This window comes from Perna viridis, chromosome 7 (assembly GCF_037379345.1).
Source record: "Perna viridis isolate PV_CMFRI_1.1 ecotype Kerala chromosome 7, ASM3737934v1, whole genome shotgun sequence".
Lineage (NCBI taxonomy): Eukaryota > Metazoa > Mollusca > Bivalvia > Mytilida > Mytilidae > Perna > Perna viridis.
This window is the reverse complement of record NC_142451.1, coordinates 30,018,296-30,034,673: the sequence shown is the minus strand read 5'-3', so window position 1 is coordinate 30,034,673 and position 16,378 is coordinate 30,018,296. Positions and strand designations below refer to the sequence as shown.

At 34.1% G+C, this 16,378-nt stretch overlaps 1 protein-coding gene across 4 annotated transcripts in view; it reads left to right on the top strand.

Annotated features, from left to right (window-relative positions):
* Positions 1–15,395, top strand: part of LOC148612224 (zinc transporter ZIP10-like) — a 38,480-nt gene extending 23,085 nt beyond the window's left edge. For 2 of the 4 annotated variants that reach the window (XM_088593475.1, XM_088593476.1), the window contains exons 2-9: positions 565–1,064; positions 1,888–2,071; positions 2,983–3,152; positions 5,744–5,911; positions 7,272–7,332; positions 10,692–10,943; positions 11,190–11,377; positions 11,732–15,395. In XM_088593475.1, coding sequence (XP_088449601.1) covers positions 642–1,064; positions 1,888–2,071; positions 2,983–3,152; positions 5,744–5,911; positions 7,272–7,332; positions 10,692–10,943; positions 11,190–11,377; positions 11,732–11,872 — 1,587 coding nt within the window. In that variant the 5' untranslated portion in view covers positions 565–641 and the 3' untranslated portion in view covers positions 11,873–15,395. The remainder of the gene's footprint in view (positions 1–564; positions 1,065–1,887; positions 2,072–2,982; positions 3,153–5,743; positions 5,912–7,271; positions 7,333–10,691; positions 10,944–11,189; positions 11,378–11,731) is intronic. The other 2 variants (XM_088593477.1, XM_088593480.1) reach the window with 2 other exon arrangements.
* The last annotated feature ends 983 nt before the right edge of the window (positions 15,396–16,378 follow it).

Sequence of the window (16,378 nt, the reverse complement as noted above, 5' to 3'; positions counted from 1 at the left end):
ATAGAACATGATAACAACTGGTCAAAATGTAAAAGAGTGTCTCGGGAAAGCTTTTGGATAAAAAAAATTACAAACAATTTCTCCAGATGGAATAAACGAGAAAAAAAATCATATTAGGTCCTGGTCTAAAGCTGGTACACCACTACACGCTATACATCAATACGCCGTACTACTATAATCTGACTTTTCTTAATTGTTTTCTACATTTAATTAAATTCTAGTTTTTGATAACACACCCCACATTCTCGTTTTTATTCAGATTCCTTATCATTTGCTTATGTGTGCTTTTGATAAAGGTACAATCACTCTCAGCGTGACTCAGCTTCAGAATCTATGTTTTGATCTTGAACTTTGTTAGTTTTATGCCGGTTATCCGGGCAGACCTGAAGTGGAAACACCTTAAAATTGGAAAAAAAATGTTTTGGCTCTTAGCTTAACCCGAAATCCTTAATCCGTCCTGGGTTTATATTAAAGCAACACAATATGTCAAGCCTGATATTTTAAGTGCAAGCTACATTGCTCACCTATATCACATAAATTTTTGTTATAAATATTCATTTACAGGTCTTTTAGTATAGACACAAGACAAGTGTAATCTTCTGATCATCCATGATTGTCCCTGTATAACACTTATTGACAAGATGCTGAAAGGACGTGGTATATCATTCCTAAACATTGCGCTGTGTGCCGTTTTCCTCGAGAAAATTTCTAGTCACGGATCTTCAAAACATTTACACAGTGATGGTCAAGTCAAACTAGAACCAAAAGTCTTCATAGACACATTATTTACCAAGTATGGAAATGGAACAATTATGACGTATGAGGGATTTGAACATTTGATGTACGGAATCGAGTTGGGAAACCTCATTATGGAGGACACGATCAGTGCCCATCATACCAAGAACAAAACTGGGTTTATACTGCTGCACCAAGACAATCATAGCCACGTCGTAAACATTGAGCTGTTGGGGATAGAACGGAGGCATGTAGACCATGACCACGATCATCGTAATCACGACAATCATGATCATGAATATCAAGAAGCACATGATCCACTTCAGACGGTAAGTGTCACGCTACATTTTTGACGTGCGAATTCCCGACTTGCGGACCAACGTTTTGTCAATATTTATCTCTTTTTGGAGCAGGTATCTATTCGGAACAGGTAAGGTTTTCCATCCGATATCGACGATACCTTAGAAAATCTCGAAAGTCAAAAGAGAATTTCTCGTTCTACTGACCCTGCCATAAATTTTCTTTACCCGGAATACAAATGAAAATCATCCTTATGTAACCTACCAACAAAATGAAACACCCTGTAAATTTTAGAAACACCGTTGTGTTTGTTTGCCGGGGATTCCATTTTCATTCGAGTTACCTCTTTTTTCTGCACCCGAATCCGAACATCGATTAGAGAGACTTCGAAATTATACCTGCTCTTACAGGAAGTAACTCTGCAAAAAAACATGGTAAAATATGGCTGTATCCCGAGCTCCGCAAGTAGGGAATAATGCATGTACATGTACATATATGACTAGTAAGCCCAGAGTGAGTTTTGTCACGCTTTTTCGCATATACAAAATGGGGGTAAGAGTTTTTCTGATATTTTGAATTTCTCAAGAAATGGTAGCAATGACTGTATTTTACAATATTATATTGAAATTCATAGTTTTTGGTTAAATCAGTCATTGTTCTTATCAATTAAGGGTTTGTACATGCGCAAGCTTTTGTGAATCGGTGTTTAAAATTAATTTATACGCCAGGTTTTGATTAATATAGAGGATATTTGTCTATCGGTGACCTGGCTCTAGACTAGAGAACGGATTAATATATTATTTTTACTAGCTTCTTCAATACTTTGCTTAAACATTTTTTTTTACTTCTCAGTGTTTAAGCCCAAAACAAATTCTGCAAGTATTTGGAATTGATGCAAATAATGGTATCACAAAAAGAGATTTCAGAAAGGTCTGTCCAGCCTTGATTTTCCAATTAGATCAGCGGCGATGTCTGTCAGAAGATATCTTAATTCGATATTACAACTTCAAGGACCCTAAATCTGTTGGTAAGAAAGGTAAGATCTTTTAAAATGGTGTAAATCTTGCCTATAACTAGGCTTGTTTTCCCTTAACCGGTACGAATCAACTTTCCCTAAGTCTCTAAGTTCGTCGTCTGCGCCAAACCACTTGGTACGAACCAATAATAGTACACGAATCTGTATATCAACTGGAACGTGGAAAGCGCCCTAGATTTCAAACGGATCCACTCAATTTTTTTAGTTTCACAATCACTTTATTCTTTTAGTGTAGTGAAAATGGCTGAGTAGTTCCGATTGTAAAATTAAAAGTCAACGAATGCATCAATCCGCTCCTTGAATAAGTATTGCATAAAAACGCAAAAGAAAATTAAATTGATAGGTAAAATATTAGATGGTCCAAAAATAAAATATGAATATCTTAGCAAACTTTGTGATGGTCGGATTGATTTTCCATGCCATCAGTGTTCCGTTGGAGAAAGTCTGCAAGTAAACTCCCAGGATTTATATCACAAGCGAATCGTCGAAAAATGTTAAATTCTAATTTCAACGTTGGAACGATGTTGAATGGTGATGCTGCATTGCGAATGGAGACGGTGGATAATTTACCCCATCAAAGGGCTTAGTCATTGGGAGATATTGTATAAAGACCATCTCTATACAAAGGAACTATAGCAAGTGACGAGTTTCATAAAACACACCTAACAAATCCTTAATAATTAACTAGTGAACAGATTGAGGAAGTATATTTAAATGATGGCCCTGTAGTGAATTATACATGTACAACTAAGAAGCAGTTTCAGAAAAAAAATCGTATTCGATAATTTGTAATGGCCAGCACTAGATAGGTTTTAAAATCGTTAAATAACACTTCTAAAGTCGGCCCTATAAATGCACATGTGGCATTAAATGAACGATCTCTGATTTTTTTTTCATTTTTTACTTTTCAGCATGGACTCATGGTTTCTTAAGCATAGCCATTATAAGCGTTGCTGGTTTGTTGGTAGTGTCAACGGTGCCAATGTTAAGGAAACTATGTCTTGGAGGAATTTTACAGTTTCTGATAGCTTTGGCAGTGGGTGCTCTGACAGGGGACGCCATTCTTCATCTCCTTCCTCATGTAAATTATATCTTTTGTCTGTAAAAAGGCTAGTGTCTATGATAATAAGTAATTATAGATTACTGGTATACGATGGACGAATAAGTGTCAATTTAGAAAAAAACTTGTATTTTCAAGTAATCAATCCATTTATAAATCAAACAATGCCAATGGTAGTCATTCAAGGTACAAAAAAACAAGAACAAACGATGCAACCGATGACATTGACTGCTATAAATATATGATAAATATGTTGTCGTACCAGCAGATAAAGCCCAAAACAGTGTTTTTCTCTGCAAAACCTATTAAATCCCATGTTTATTATCAGAGGTAGACGTAGAAAATAATAGCAGTAACAAGACCTATACTGCTACCACTCTCTCCAAAGAAGAGATTGTGGAAAAACATAAATATGTGCTATCCTCTTTTGATCTCTTCACCAAAGACGCTGGTTGTGATCTACCGTCTATTTACTGGATTCTTTAACTCCACAAGAATCCATAATAACAAGGCTACATAGCTGGATCTGCAAAATGTACCACCAAGCCTCTTTCGAAACTTTTAATATACTCACAGCTGTCAGAGGGGCTCCAGTCCTACCATGACACTTGTTACTCCCGTAGTGGTATTAATTTAATGTGGATCCTGAAGAATTCGAAAGATCTTCTGGAAACCCTCAATTCAAGATAATTATCAGACTACAATAGCATTAAAACCTATGATTTTTTCAACTGTTTATACTTCTATTCCCCATATTCAGTTAAAATCCCGACTCAAATAAATTATATATGGTTGTTACTCCATAAAAAGACGGAACACCTAGATGCAAATATGTAGTTCTTCGAAGCGATTCTTCATACTTAGTAAAATTCAATTCCTAAATATACCGAAGAAGATGTTATCAAAATGCTGGAATTTTTTATCGACATCCAGTGTGGTGGATGCCGTTTTCAAACAAATGGTCGACATTCCAATGGGAACAAATTGTACTCCTCTACTTACTGACCAATTCCTTCACTCTTATTAGGCAGACTTTATAGCTTATCTGATCCAATGGAAGAAACGTCGTTTAGCTAGATCTTTTAATCTCAGTTTCCGCTATATAGATGACGTATTATCGTTAAACAATCCAAGTTTCGGAGATTTTATACATCGTATTGCATCAAGGAACTTTAGATAAAGGATACTACATACACTTTGAAGTCAGCCTCATATATGTATCTTAACCTACACTTAGAGATCGATGATATAGGAAAACTATTGACCAAGCTATGCGACAAACGAGATGACTTTTCATTCCGTATTGTCAACTTTCGTTTCATCTATGGCAACATATCCCAACAGCTTTTGGGTATGGAATTTTCATATCACAACTCATACGTTATGCCAGAGCTTGCCTAACTTTTTGCATCGCGCTTGACTTCTTACAATTTAGCCTCTGTAACAGGGTTTTGTTGCTACAAGAGTAAAGTCATCACTACAGAGGTTTTATGGTCGTCATCATGAACTCGTGGATCGTTACAGTGTACCTATCTGTACCATGGAAACTGATTTGTTCAAGGTGTCAAAGTTTCCCTTTCCTCTTTCGTCTACCCTGGAGTTGACTTTTTATGAGCAGTTTTCTTCTATGATAAAAGCAGAAGGCGCTTACCCTACAGGTGCATCTAGTCCATGTTCCCAGTTGTTAGTGGAGTCCGAGTTGCTCATTTACTTTTGTTACTAAGTATGTATTATTTTGGCTATTTAATCTTCTTCGTTGTGTGTATCTGTTTTCCATGTTTGGTCTTTGTTCTTGGATTACATTCTTTTGATTTCCGCTAGAATCATTGTTCCCATGACTACTCTTGCAAACAGGTCTGTATTTTGAATAAAACAATATACTAATCTTCTTCACAAATCAACCAAATGATGACTGATTAAAACCCTTGATAGCACCAGTTTAATGTTCAATCTATTTTATTTTTACCTCGAAAGTACAAAAAACGAATGGCAAATAAAATCTAAGTCTAGTTATCTGACTTGTAATTGTTTCTGAATAAGCGGTAAAAGTAAATTTCGTCATTGGTGTTTTGACATACACAAATCACTTCCTGTCTGATATTTATAAAGACTGATACACATTTTATCCTACTTTGTTTGAATGTCAACTGACATATTCTTAGATAGCTAGCTGGTTGTAGTACACTTAACGTATGCCATGCTTTCGATTTCGCCATGACGTATACTCTGGCGCGCTTACATTTTATGGAAAAATACACAATTTTCCCACGGGAACCACTGCATAGATTAAAGGTGCAAACTTAGCACACAAATGGAATAATATTTTCATTTAAGCTTATTTAAATACTACATTTATATTGGATTGGACAATAATTTAATCACTATACCAATACAAATACCCGACTGATATAACAATAACCAATAAGTAATGATTATAGCCACTAACAAAGGTATAATTGTACGAGCTTTTTCATATGGACCGAGTTATGGATTCTCTGCTATCCATATTGGTATACATGTACTAATATACAGCTTGCCAATAACTCGGTCAATATTGAAAATCTAACACATCTATTACATAACATTATTGTTATCATTCTTACTACTTGCAGGCGATTGTTCCTGAAGTTGAAACGCCCGCGCATGACCATGTACATGATGAAAGAAAGGCTCATGATCATCATGAAAATATTTACAAAGGATTGTGCGGTCTAGGTTCCATGTACTTTTTCTTTCTAATTGGAAGAATCCAGACCATAATATCTAGCAAAAGAACAAAAGTAGGTTATTTTATTCGATTTCAATCATAAATATTCTCCTACGTTTTTCGGTTGGTGTGATAATAATTGTTTATTACTATTCCAGTGCATGTGCATATTATAAGTATATATATCACTAACGATCGATTGAGTTGTCTATTATGTGCTGTTTAAGTAAACAAGTAAAATTCAAACGCACGTAAACACTTAAATAGGGCTATATTGGGTACAGTTACAACAGTTTTAATGTAAACTGTGGAGACCAGAGGGTTTCCGAGGGTAGGAATCCTCTTTTTTGAAAGTTTTCTTGATTTTGTGCACAATTTTGAAAAAAAATAGCAAACTTTAGCCATGAACACCCTTTTATAGATCTCTGTATCGGCCCGGACACTTTTAATAAATTCGGGACCCAGCCTTTAAAAAGCGACATGAAATGCTATTTGATTTTTGTTGTCTTTTAAGTGTATCCACCTTTGATATTTATGCATTTGTACCTTCGCTATTGTTTGGATAACATTAGAAGGGTAAGGGAAATAACTCTCGAAATCAGTGATATGTTGTATTTAATTTCATCCAATATTTTCAAGCATTCAGCTGATACAGAATGAAATTAAATCCACGTTACCGAGATGCCAAAAATGATATTAATGTAAACTGGTTTACACAAACGTACTAGATCTAATGCTTTGTAAAAGTTATGCTTTTTTATTTTCTGTATCACTACACTGAACTCGACATACGAAAGTGCTGACTGTTCAACTAGTTTTGTCACTGATTTACAGAAATGTCTTCATATTAGATTTCGTGTTCAATTAATTTAAATATTATACAAGCTGATATTTTACACATACTGCCTGTAGTAGAGGGTGTTACGCGGTAGTATCACACGAGGTAAATATACTACTACAGGCAGTATGTGTATGCTTAATACGAGAGTGTGATATATTGAGAGGAGAGAGGGTGATATATCTTGACGTCCGGGTGATATATCCTAGAGGAGGGTGAAATATATCGTGACGTCGGGGTGATATATCCTAGAGGAGGGTGATATATCGTGACGTTGGGTGATATATCCTAGAAGATTGTGATGTATTGTGTGATATATCGTTGACGTCGGGGTGATAAATCGATCCACTAATAACTGTGCAGTGGGGGTGGAGCAAGTGAGGATGCTCAGGGATTAGACTAAAATAACTCATCACCCATTACCCAATCAGAATTCAAGATTTTTGTAAGAAGTGTAACATCATAGGATTGAACAGCTATTTTCGGCCGTTCATTCATGTATGAACGGATCTCCGAGCTCCCAAACTCAATGAACGGCCTTTGGCCGTTCATGTAATGTTTGGGAGTGCATACAAAATTCTTATTACATTTTCAGCAGAATAACAATGAAAACACTCAATTGCCAGAATACAAAGAAAAGCTGAAGGAGAAAGAGGGTAAGAAGAACATTTATAAGCATTTTAGACACGTTAATTAAACCTACTATGCCAACTTCCTTAAGAAAAAAAAAGGATTTAAGGCTTTGCTCTTGAGGCCATATAATATTTTCTCAATGAATTTGAAAAAAGAAGTATTGTGCATGTATTAATTGGTAATTTATAGTAGAAAATTCATCTACAAAAATGTTTCAATTAGATATATAATGTCAGCTACTTTAGCAACTAATTTGCAGACATACATCAGCTATTCATAGTAAATTATTGTTTGACGAAAATTGAAATGTAACAAGATCTATTGTATGGAATGGCTTGTTGAAGGAGGTGAGGTAATGTTTCAATAAAAATGCTGTAAAAGACAGTTTCATATTTTAATATCGTTTGTAACTAAGTTAAGAATGTATAATAATATACTACAACTTATCAGTCTGTCTGGGAATTAAATTTTAGGCATTTTGCGAAATACATACAGGAAGATTATTAAATTGACAAATTCACTTTGTGTTAATGGTTTTAATGCATACATATGATGTGTGATGAAGTTCAAATTGTAGTACCTGTAATACCATGAGAAATAATAAACAGGGAAAGAAATCGTAAATATGGTTGTCATAGAGACCTTGACATTTAATTTTCGTTCAGAAAAACAAAAACCAAAAACACAAAGGATTCTTTAAAAAATGTATTTGAACTCATAATGTTGTTAATGCATTAAAATGCAAGTGTTTGCAGAAATCTGAGCCGTAAAATCGTGCAGATGTCATACTAGCTTTTTGTAATATAGGCGGTTCTCGTATCAGCTTATTTCTTTCATTTAGAAAATTAAGTATTAAAGAAGCACTCCGTGTAAGAAGCATGCAAAATGTCATTCATGGTGGGAAAACCTACATAGTTTTCCGATGCAGTTGGTATAGTTTCGCCTTTTACCCTTTGACCTTAAGGGCGCTCTCCTATGGAAAAGCAAGTCACCTGATCGCATTTCTGTTTCCCGATTGGCCAGATACTGATAACTTAGTGGCGTTTGAAAAAAAAAAACTGTATCGAAAATTGAAATTGCCTGCCATGTGTTATTTTCTTGAATGAAATGTAGAAACTTGCAAGTAAAGAAAAAATAATTTTACTGTGTGGATATTTTTTTTTAAGGATAGTACTTGTTATATTTTTATATTTAATTTGAAATGTTAATTTAAAATGTTAGAGTAAACAGAAACAGATTGCACTATTGTAAATGACACTAAAATACAATAGAAACTAGGATTTTTAATGTGGATTATCTCCTAAGAGCAGACAGGTTTGAATGAATAATTATACATTTCATCATACAGACATATAAAACAATTTATTAATAAAAATAAAAATAAAAAAAAGTGTTGCCTTTTTTGGGGATGTATTACATATAATACAGAATTTTCATGATTCTTACAAACACTACTACTTAAAGGTCTGATGAGATCCCTATTGATGGATAAGGATAACACTTATAAAAGAGCTATCGCGTTTCATGTAGATTTAATGATAGGTGCATTTATATAAAGTGCAGATTAAAGATTGCCATAAAACCTGTTGGAGGTCGTCACATGTTAAGTGATATTTTTTTTTAAATTAAAAATATCATGTTTAGAGAAAAAGCATTTACAATTGTTAAGTGTAATAGAACTACACGTATAGCTTGCTCACCGTTTTTCAACCTAATTGGATGTTGGTGTTGTTGATCCTATGAGTGTTTAGTTTACAAAGTCATATATTTAACTTTTGAAGGGCATTGTTGGGAAAAAGATTTGGCTGTCACAATTAAAGCTAGTGTCCTATTGACAAGGAAGTTGTACATAAATACTTGTTAATTGGTAGTACATATTATTAAGAAGTTTTATGCCAATTCGAGTTGTCGTGTTTTGCACCTCATTGTTGTGGTAATGAACGTTTTGTGTGTGTGTGTGTGTGTGTGAAGAATGGCTGCAGCATTTTCTATGTTATAATGTCATCGCCTCTAATTTTGTTTTGCCATTTAAATTACTTTAGGGATTGCCTGATGAAGAACATGGTCCTTTATCATTGGTCGCCCGGGGTTGGGGGCATATTGTAGTCCACCAACTCCTCTTAAACCGCTGAGTAGAATTTAATGATACTTTTGTGCCCTAATTTTTTACCATTTGAATGAATGACTTTTGATTTATTGTCAGATACAAAATATCTCTAAAACTCCTCTACAACCATTGAATAGAATCTATAAAACTTTTACAAATTCTTTATCTCATTATGCCATTGTGTACTTATTTTGTGTTTCCATCTTGCATCAAAGTGTTAATAATACCGCTGGGTGAATTTATTAAACAAATAACAAGCTTATTAGTGATAATTATTTTATACTGCGTGCATACAATCCAATCACCACTGATTCGATTCAATATTAAACTAAATAAAACTTAATTTAATTCAAGTAATAAATTAGAATGTTTGGTAATTAAATGACATGACTGGCATGAAAACTGAGGACGGACGAACGGACGGACAGCATGATCAATATAAACGTACTGCTTTTCAAGCGGGATATGATGATATTTAAATTCACTGTTTCATGTAGTCTAGCTAGCACACACGTTATAAGGAAATAAAAAAAATGTACATACGTTTTTACATTTGATACATAATGAAGTTGAATTCCAATTTCCATTAAATATTTTATTGGATGAAGCGCGGTACATTTTTATAATTAACCAATTAAATATAAGCCTAAAAGAATAAAAAAACGAAGACGCTGATGGCGATTTGACCAGGTTTCGATTTAACTTAATCTCGGAACCGAATAGACCCTTTTGTGGTAAGTAGATGAGCATGCTCAGTATACACTTACGTGAGGTAGGGCTTGGATAGAACAAAAGAATTTTCCTCGCGAAAGTGTATATTGAGCATGCTCTACGCATGCTCATCGACTATTCTACAGTTAACTTAAGTTTCCGTGCCGAATTATCCGTACGTACAGATACCGATATCAACTGGTTCTGATACAGTGAAGGGCTAAAAAAAAACAAAATTAGATATACCACATGAAACCAGTGCTTGATTTTTGTAGTGACTCGAATGATACTCACCGATCCCCATCGGTGAGCGGTTAGCAATAGTTCATGCATTGCTCCGTCTTGGTTGTGTCGCCTATCATTTTTTTGCGTTATTTTATATTAGAACATTTTTTCACTTTGTCGAATTGACGATTTGCAGTTTTCATCATATGGATTAAGGGCATGAAGGGTAAGATTGCATCAACATAATACAAAACTGACTGCACGAAAGATATGTTGACAAAGAAACAACTGTTTCGCTGAACCTTAAATACATGAATCAAGCTCTAGCTTTGCTTACAGGTGTAGAATTTGGGGATATTCAGCATGAATGTGAAGTACGAGTACACCATAATGTTGGCCATTCACACAGCCACGAACATGATCACGTGGTTCCTAACACGATTTCCGGTATGGTTTGGCGGGTAATTGTAGGCGATGGCTTACATAACTTCAGTGATGGTTTAGCTATTGGAGTCGCCTTCGCAAATAGTACAACGGGAGGAATAAGTACGTCAATAGCAATTTTGTGCCATGAGCTGCCTCATGAGATGGGTAAGATATTCCTAGTAGATCGTCCGGAGGAATACTTTCTACTCTTACGTCTCTATTTGGGCTATCTATTCACTTTGAAAAAAATCAGCCAATTTTCACTTGAAATCAGGGAAATGCTTGATTATAAATTGCTTTAAAAGTTGACTTTAAAATGATATTATTTGATTTTGAAATTGAAAATTATACATCAATGCTTTCAAAGGGGTATCCCTATCTCAACTGACATACCTTTTCTCACATTTTCAGGCGACTTTGCCTTATTACTGAAAAAGGGTGTGAGTACCAAGCGGGCAATCTTGTTTAACTGCTTATCGTCTGTACTCAGTTGTATTGGCATGGTGATAGGGATTGCTGTTGGCAACATCGGCGCCATCAGTCTGTGGGTGTTTGTCGCCATTGCTGGCATGTTTTTATACATATCACTTGTAGACATGGTAAGTACTTTTTAAAACATTAAGCAGTTAAGATGTTACGACTGTCTAGAACAATGTCTTTTGATGTAATAAACACAATAATGGTCATTACTGTGCATTCTGACATTTTAGGCAACTGTTTAGTTCCAAAAGTCAAATTCAGATTTACAAAAATCAAAGTATAGACAACTCAGTGCCTTATTTTGAGTTATTTTTTTACCTTTCTTGTGTATAGTCTTCCAGCAGCGCATTCAGCTGTCAAAAAAATTGAAATGAGGATCATTTAAAACGTGTGCTAACATCATTTATGCATGTCAGCTAGAGCTAGATATGGGGGAAATAACTAAATGATGACAATTATTATTTTAATTTCAGATTCCAGAGCTTACGACATCCACAGATGGTGAACAAACATGGGGAAGGCTAATTGTACAGATGTTCGGACTATCAGTTGGTACTGGGATCATGTTTACAATAGCTTTCTATGAAGAAAATTTAAGAAATATTGTCGATTGAGAACAGTTCTAGATAAAAAAAATGTATGTCGGAAATCATATGATTATGCTAAGCTGCTATACCGTCTTACAATTTATGTTTTGCTTTTTTTCAATGAGTTCTTTACATAAAAAAGTATTGTATGATGTGCATTTCAGTACTCTTATAATGCAGACCAGACCCAGAACTTCCAAAAAAGGGATGGGGGTCTGATCTAGAATATTTATTTTTGTAAGAGGTTGTAGGATATCATTTGCTCATTTTGCCAAAAGTTTGCTCAATATTACCAAACTTGTATGAAAAAATTAAATGTTTCCTAGGGGGTTCCCATGGGTCACTGCAGACACTAGTTAATGTTTTGGTTCTTGGTCAAACCCCGAAAATAAAATGCTTAGTATATATTGATGTTATACACAAATATGCCACTCAATATTAGATGGTATACATCTTTACGTGTCAAGCTTAGATATTACTTTACATGCTTCCAGTTTATAGTGGAGTCCGAGTTGCTCATTTACTTTTGTTACTTTGTATGTATGATGTTAGTTACTTTATGTTCTTTGTTGTGTATGTCTGTTTTCCATGTCTGGTCTTTGTCCCTGGATTACATTCTTTTGATTACCGCTATAACCTTGGTTCTCTTGATTACTCTTACAAAATATGCACAGAATTGTGTTGCTCCAACAATGTCATTTAGTTTGAACTTTGAACCTTTTTAAACGGACTATCCGCCCTCATTCTGTCCTAGTGATATCTGTTTAAGACCTTACAATACTTGTATTTGCGTGATAATTGAGATACCAAATTACTAATGAGTTGCTAAATTATATATTAGAAATGGCGTAAGGGGGGAAATACTTAGGAGTGAATGGAAGGGGTTTTCTTTTTTTTTGTAGTGAATTCAAAGTACTCAAACACCAAAGATTCAAAACACTGATTTTGATATTTGTCAGAATACGTGTAATATGAGTTAAACGTCAAAATCAGCCATTTTTAATTATTCTTTGTATTGTTTAAAACATGGGTGTAATTTATCAATTATGGACTTTTAACGAAGTTAATACGTTATATATGGACCTGTTCAAAAGCGTCACGTGATCATAATAACAAATGAACGAAAAAAGACTGTTACACCATATGTAAAATGTGATTAACTGTAATTCATTTCAATTGTGTTTCCCAGACATTAATGCAAATTACAAGAAATTATCTTTGTCTTTGAACTCATTTACGAATTGAATGTTTCACGTTAATGTTTCATTGGCGTTTAAAAGCGTTGACAGTTACTGTAGCTCATTTTGGATATGAAGCGCTACTGTTAACCTTTGCACATTTTAAATATAGCGTTAGCGCTTCATGTCCAAATTGTGCTAAGATCAACGCTTGTACACGCCGAGGAAACATAAAAAATGTAACATTCAATTCTTTTAATTACATTTCATATGTGTCTATTATTTTATTATTATTGTGTTTTATATATTTTATATATACATGGAAAATAGGTAATAGACGGCGATCAAAGTAGAAATTATGTAGTCCACCTAGTTGTGGGCGCTGCCTATACATAAATAACTCGAAATGTTGTTTCATCGACTTGAGAAATCGATTATTCATTGAGATTGGTGTACTTAAATGGCATGCACAGTAAATAGTTTTTTTGGAAATATTTTATGCATGTACATCATTATTTTAATTAAGAAATGTAAATTAGCATCCACTGCTCGAACAGTAATTATTTGGGATTAGACGGGAAACTCGTGTAAAATTCCGCTTTCTTCGGGGTAACTTTACCGACTGTTCATTTTAGCCCTCGTTTATCAAAATGCATGATGTGTGTGCTGAAATTTGAATAATATGGAAAGTTAAATATTAAACAATCGAGTTCAACAACTTTGGCTACACAAAATGTTTCATCACCCTTTTAACCAATTTGTTTTCTCGATAAAGCAATTGATAAAATACGCATTTTAAAAATGACTTATAGCGAACTATATTCTGTGGAAAGAAATCTCGGTAGCAACAGCTGTCATTTGGTTCACTCCGATTGCCCATATTAATAGGTACAAAAAGGGTACTAGTTTATAGTGTTGAATGATACCCGGTAATAACCATTTATGTTATTTTTCAATAAACTATGCAAGGTGTTTTATGACACCCATCTTAGGTTACATAGTTATTGTATGTAAAATTGTACGTTATATTGTGTGTATAATTATGTTGTGTACAAGTTGCAAAATTGTTGCTACTTGAATGACACGAAAATACAAGGTGCAACCTATACAGTCATATCTGTATATGTTGCAACTTGCCATGTACAACCTTTACTGGGAAATTGATTGCATCTTGTACAAACCTTTTTTCTATACATTTTTAGTATCAAAATAGACCAAAGTATAAATGTTTGAAATTGGTTAAATTAACACATACAAACAAAATTACTATATTAATTGATGAAAAATCGTAAATGTTCACAATATATCAATAATGTTTGTTCCACTTATTACTACAAGCTGAGGCTGCATGGCACTTTGAATTACATAGTATTTTATCCTCTTAAGGCATTTACACCCCCTTCTTGCAATGACAATAGAAAAAAAACTCTTGCCTACCACTCACTGACCTCTTACTACCTCTCAAACTACACTCAACATAAGGATCATCAGTCAGTTGCATTTCACACCCTCTGTAACTGCTATCTGGAACCTAATCATATACCCCTTGATTTGTTCTACTTTAGTTCGTACTTTGTAATTAACATGTGCATTCACATTCTTGATATTTGGATGACTGATACTTGATATGAATAACGTGGTGTTGCTGGCTGAAGAATTGTTATATATATTGTAATGGAAGGGTTTGTACAAGTTGCATCCAATTCAGATAAGAGTTGTACAAGTTAAATAAAACTTGTAATTTTTTTACTTAACCAGAAGGTGCTGTCAAAATATGTACAAGTATGTGGTAGGAAGATTGTTTGCTTCGTGAGATGTTACTGTCAAAACTTGTACTATGGTTCTGTTATTTGGGGAACCAGAAATTGTTCATGCATAAACGCTGTCCAGAACAGAGCTATCAGATTGTTATGGGGATAGGGAAGTATACACCTAATGATGCTATCAGTGGTGATATGGGTTGGAGACCTCCATGCACGAAACAATGGTCAAATGTTTTTAGACAGTGGAAGAGATTTACTGTTATGGAAAGAGACAGAGTTAACTATAAAATTTTTCATTGGAGTGTAAATATAAATAAGAAAAATTGGTGCTATAAAGTTAAAGATAAGCTAAGAGAGTGTAACTTCTATAATTCTATAGACACTGAAAATGTCTTAAGTAGGCGAGATGTTTCAAATTTAGAAAATCTTATTTTTGAGAAGTATATGGACTTGTTAGTGTTTTATATTTGTAACTATTGTTTTTATTGTATTGTATATATATATTGCAAGTGGTGAGACTGTAATAAAATATTGAATCTGAATCTGTATGTAGTAGAACTGTGCCTTTTGTTATGATTAATTAAATTCTTAAATAAAAATATACGCATATTTTATTAGTATTATTTTGACTGGTTGGCTTGATGCGAGTAAGTTTCTCCAATCACGAGGATAATGTAATTAAATATTTTAATTCAGATACTACAGTTATCGTGAGTGTTTTTTTTTCTTCATAAAAGTCCATTTATATCAGAAGTGAAAATAGCAGGTGCATAATGGCAAAATCCTTTCAAAAATGTGCTAATAACAATAGTACGTGGGCTGGGATAACCCCCGTGCACCCTCACTCATCCATTCAGCAACCCTTATACCTCCCATTTGCGAACAATTTTTCCACCAAAAGATAAATTGAAGCATTTGGTTGAGGCAAAATCCATTTTTTTTATGATTTGGGATTCTTCGAACTTCTACTTTGAAATTCTACAAAACGAAGTAAATTGACATACATGTATATAGGTATCAATATGTAGCCCAAATGCCTCAGCTTTACAATTAAGAAATAAATCACGGAAACTCTATTCGCTCGGGGTAAAATAATGCGGCATAAATGGTCAGCCCGTGGTAAAATAGTGATAAAATGAAGTTTGCGTGATTTATTTCGATTCTAATAGGACAATTATGGTACTTTTTTTTACATACGGAAATCTATGAACAGCCGTATTCGGCTATGTCAGTTAAAAGTGTCGCGAGTGAACCTTTGCTTTGTATTTTTTATAAGGAAGGAAAGGACCAATTAAGCAGTACGATGTTAGATATGACAATTGTTTTTTGCATTATAAGGTCACGGTGTTCATACATGACAGGACAATGTTTCATTCATTGACGATTTTTATTGTTTGTTTTGATTCATGATGGTGCACGTACGTGACACGTGGCAAGGGCTATCATGAACGTGTGTAGGTGATTTTTATGGAATATATTATAACTTTTCTAAAACATACGTTTAATATTTTTACTAAATATGAATTTGACGTTTATTCATGCTTCTGAAATGAATGAAAACAGCTGCTACACATCGGAATGTTACACGAGTT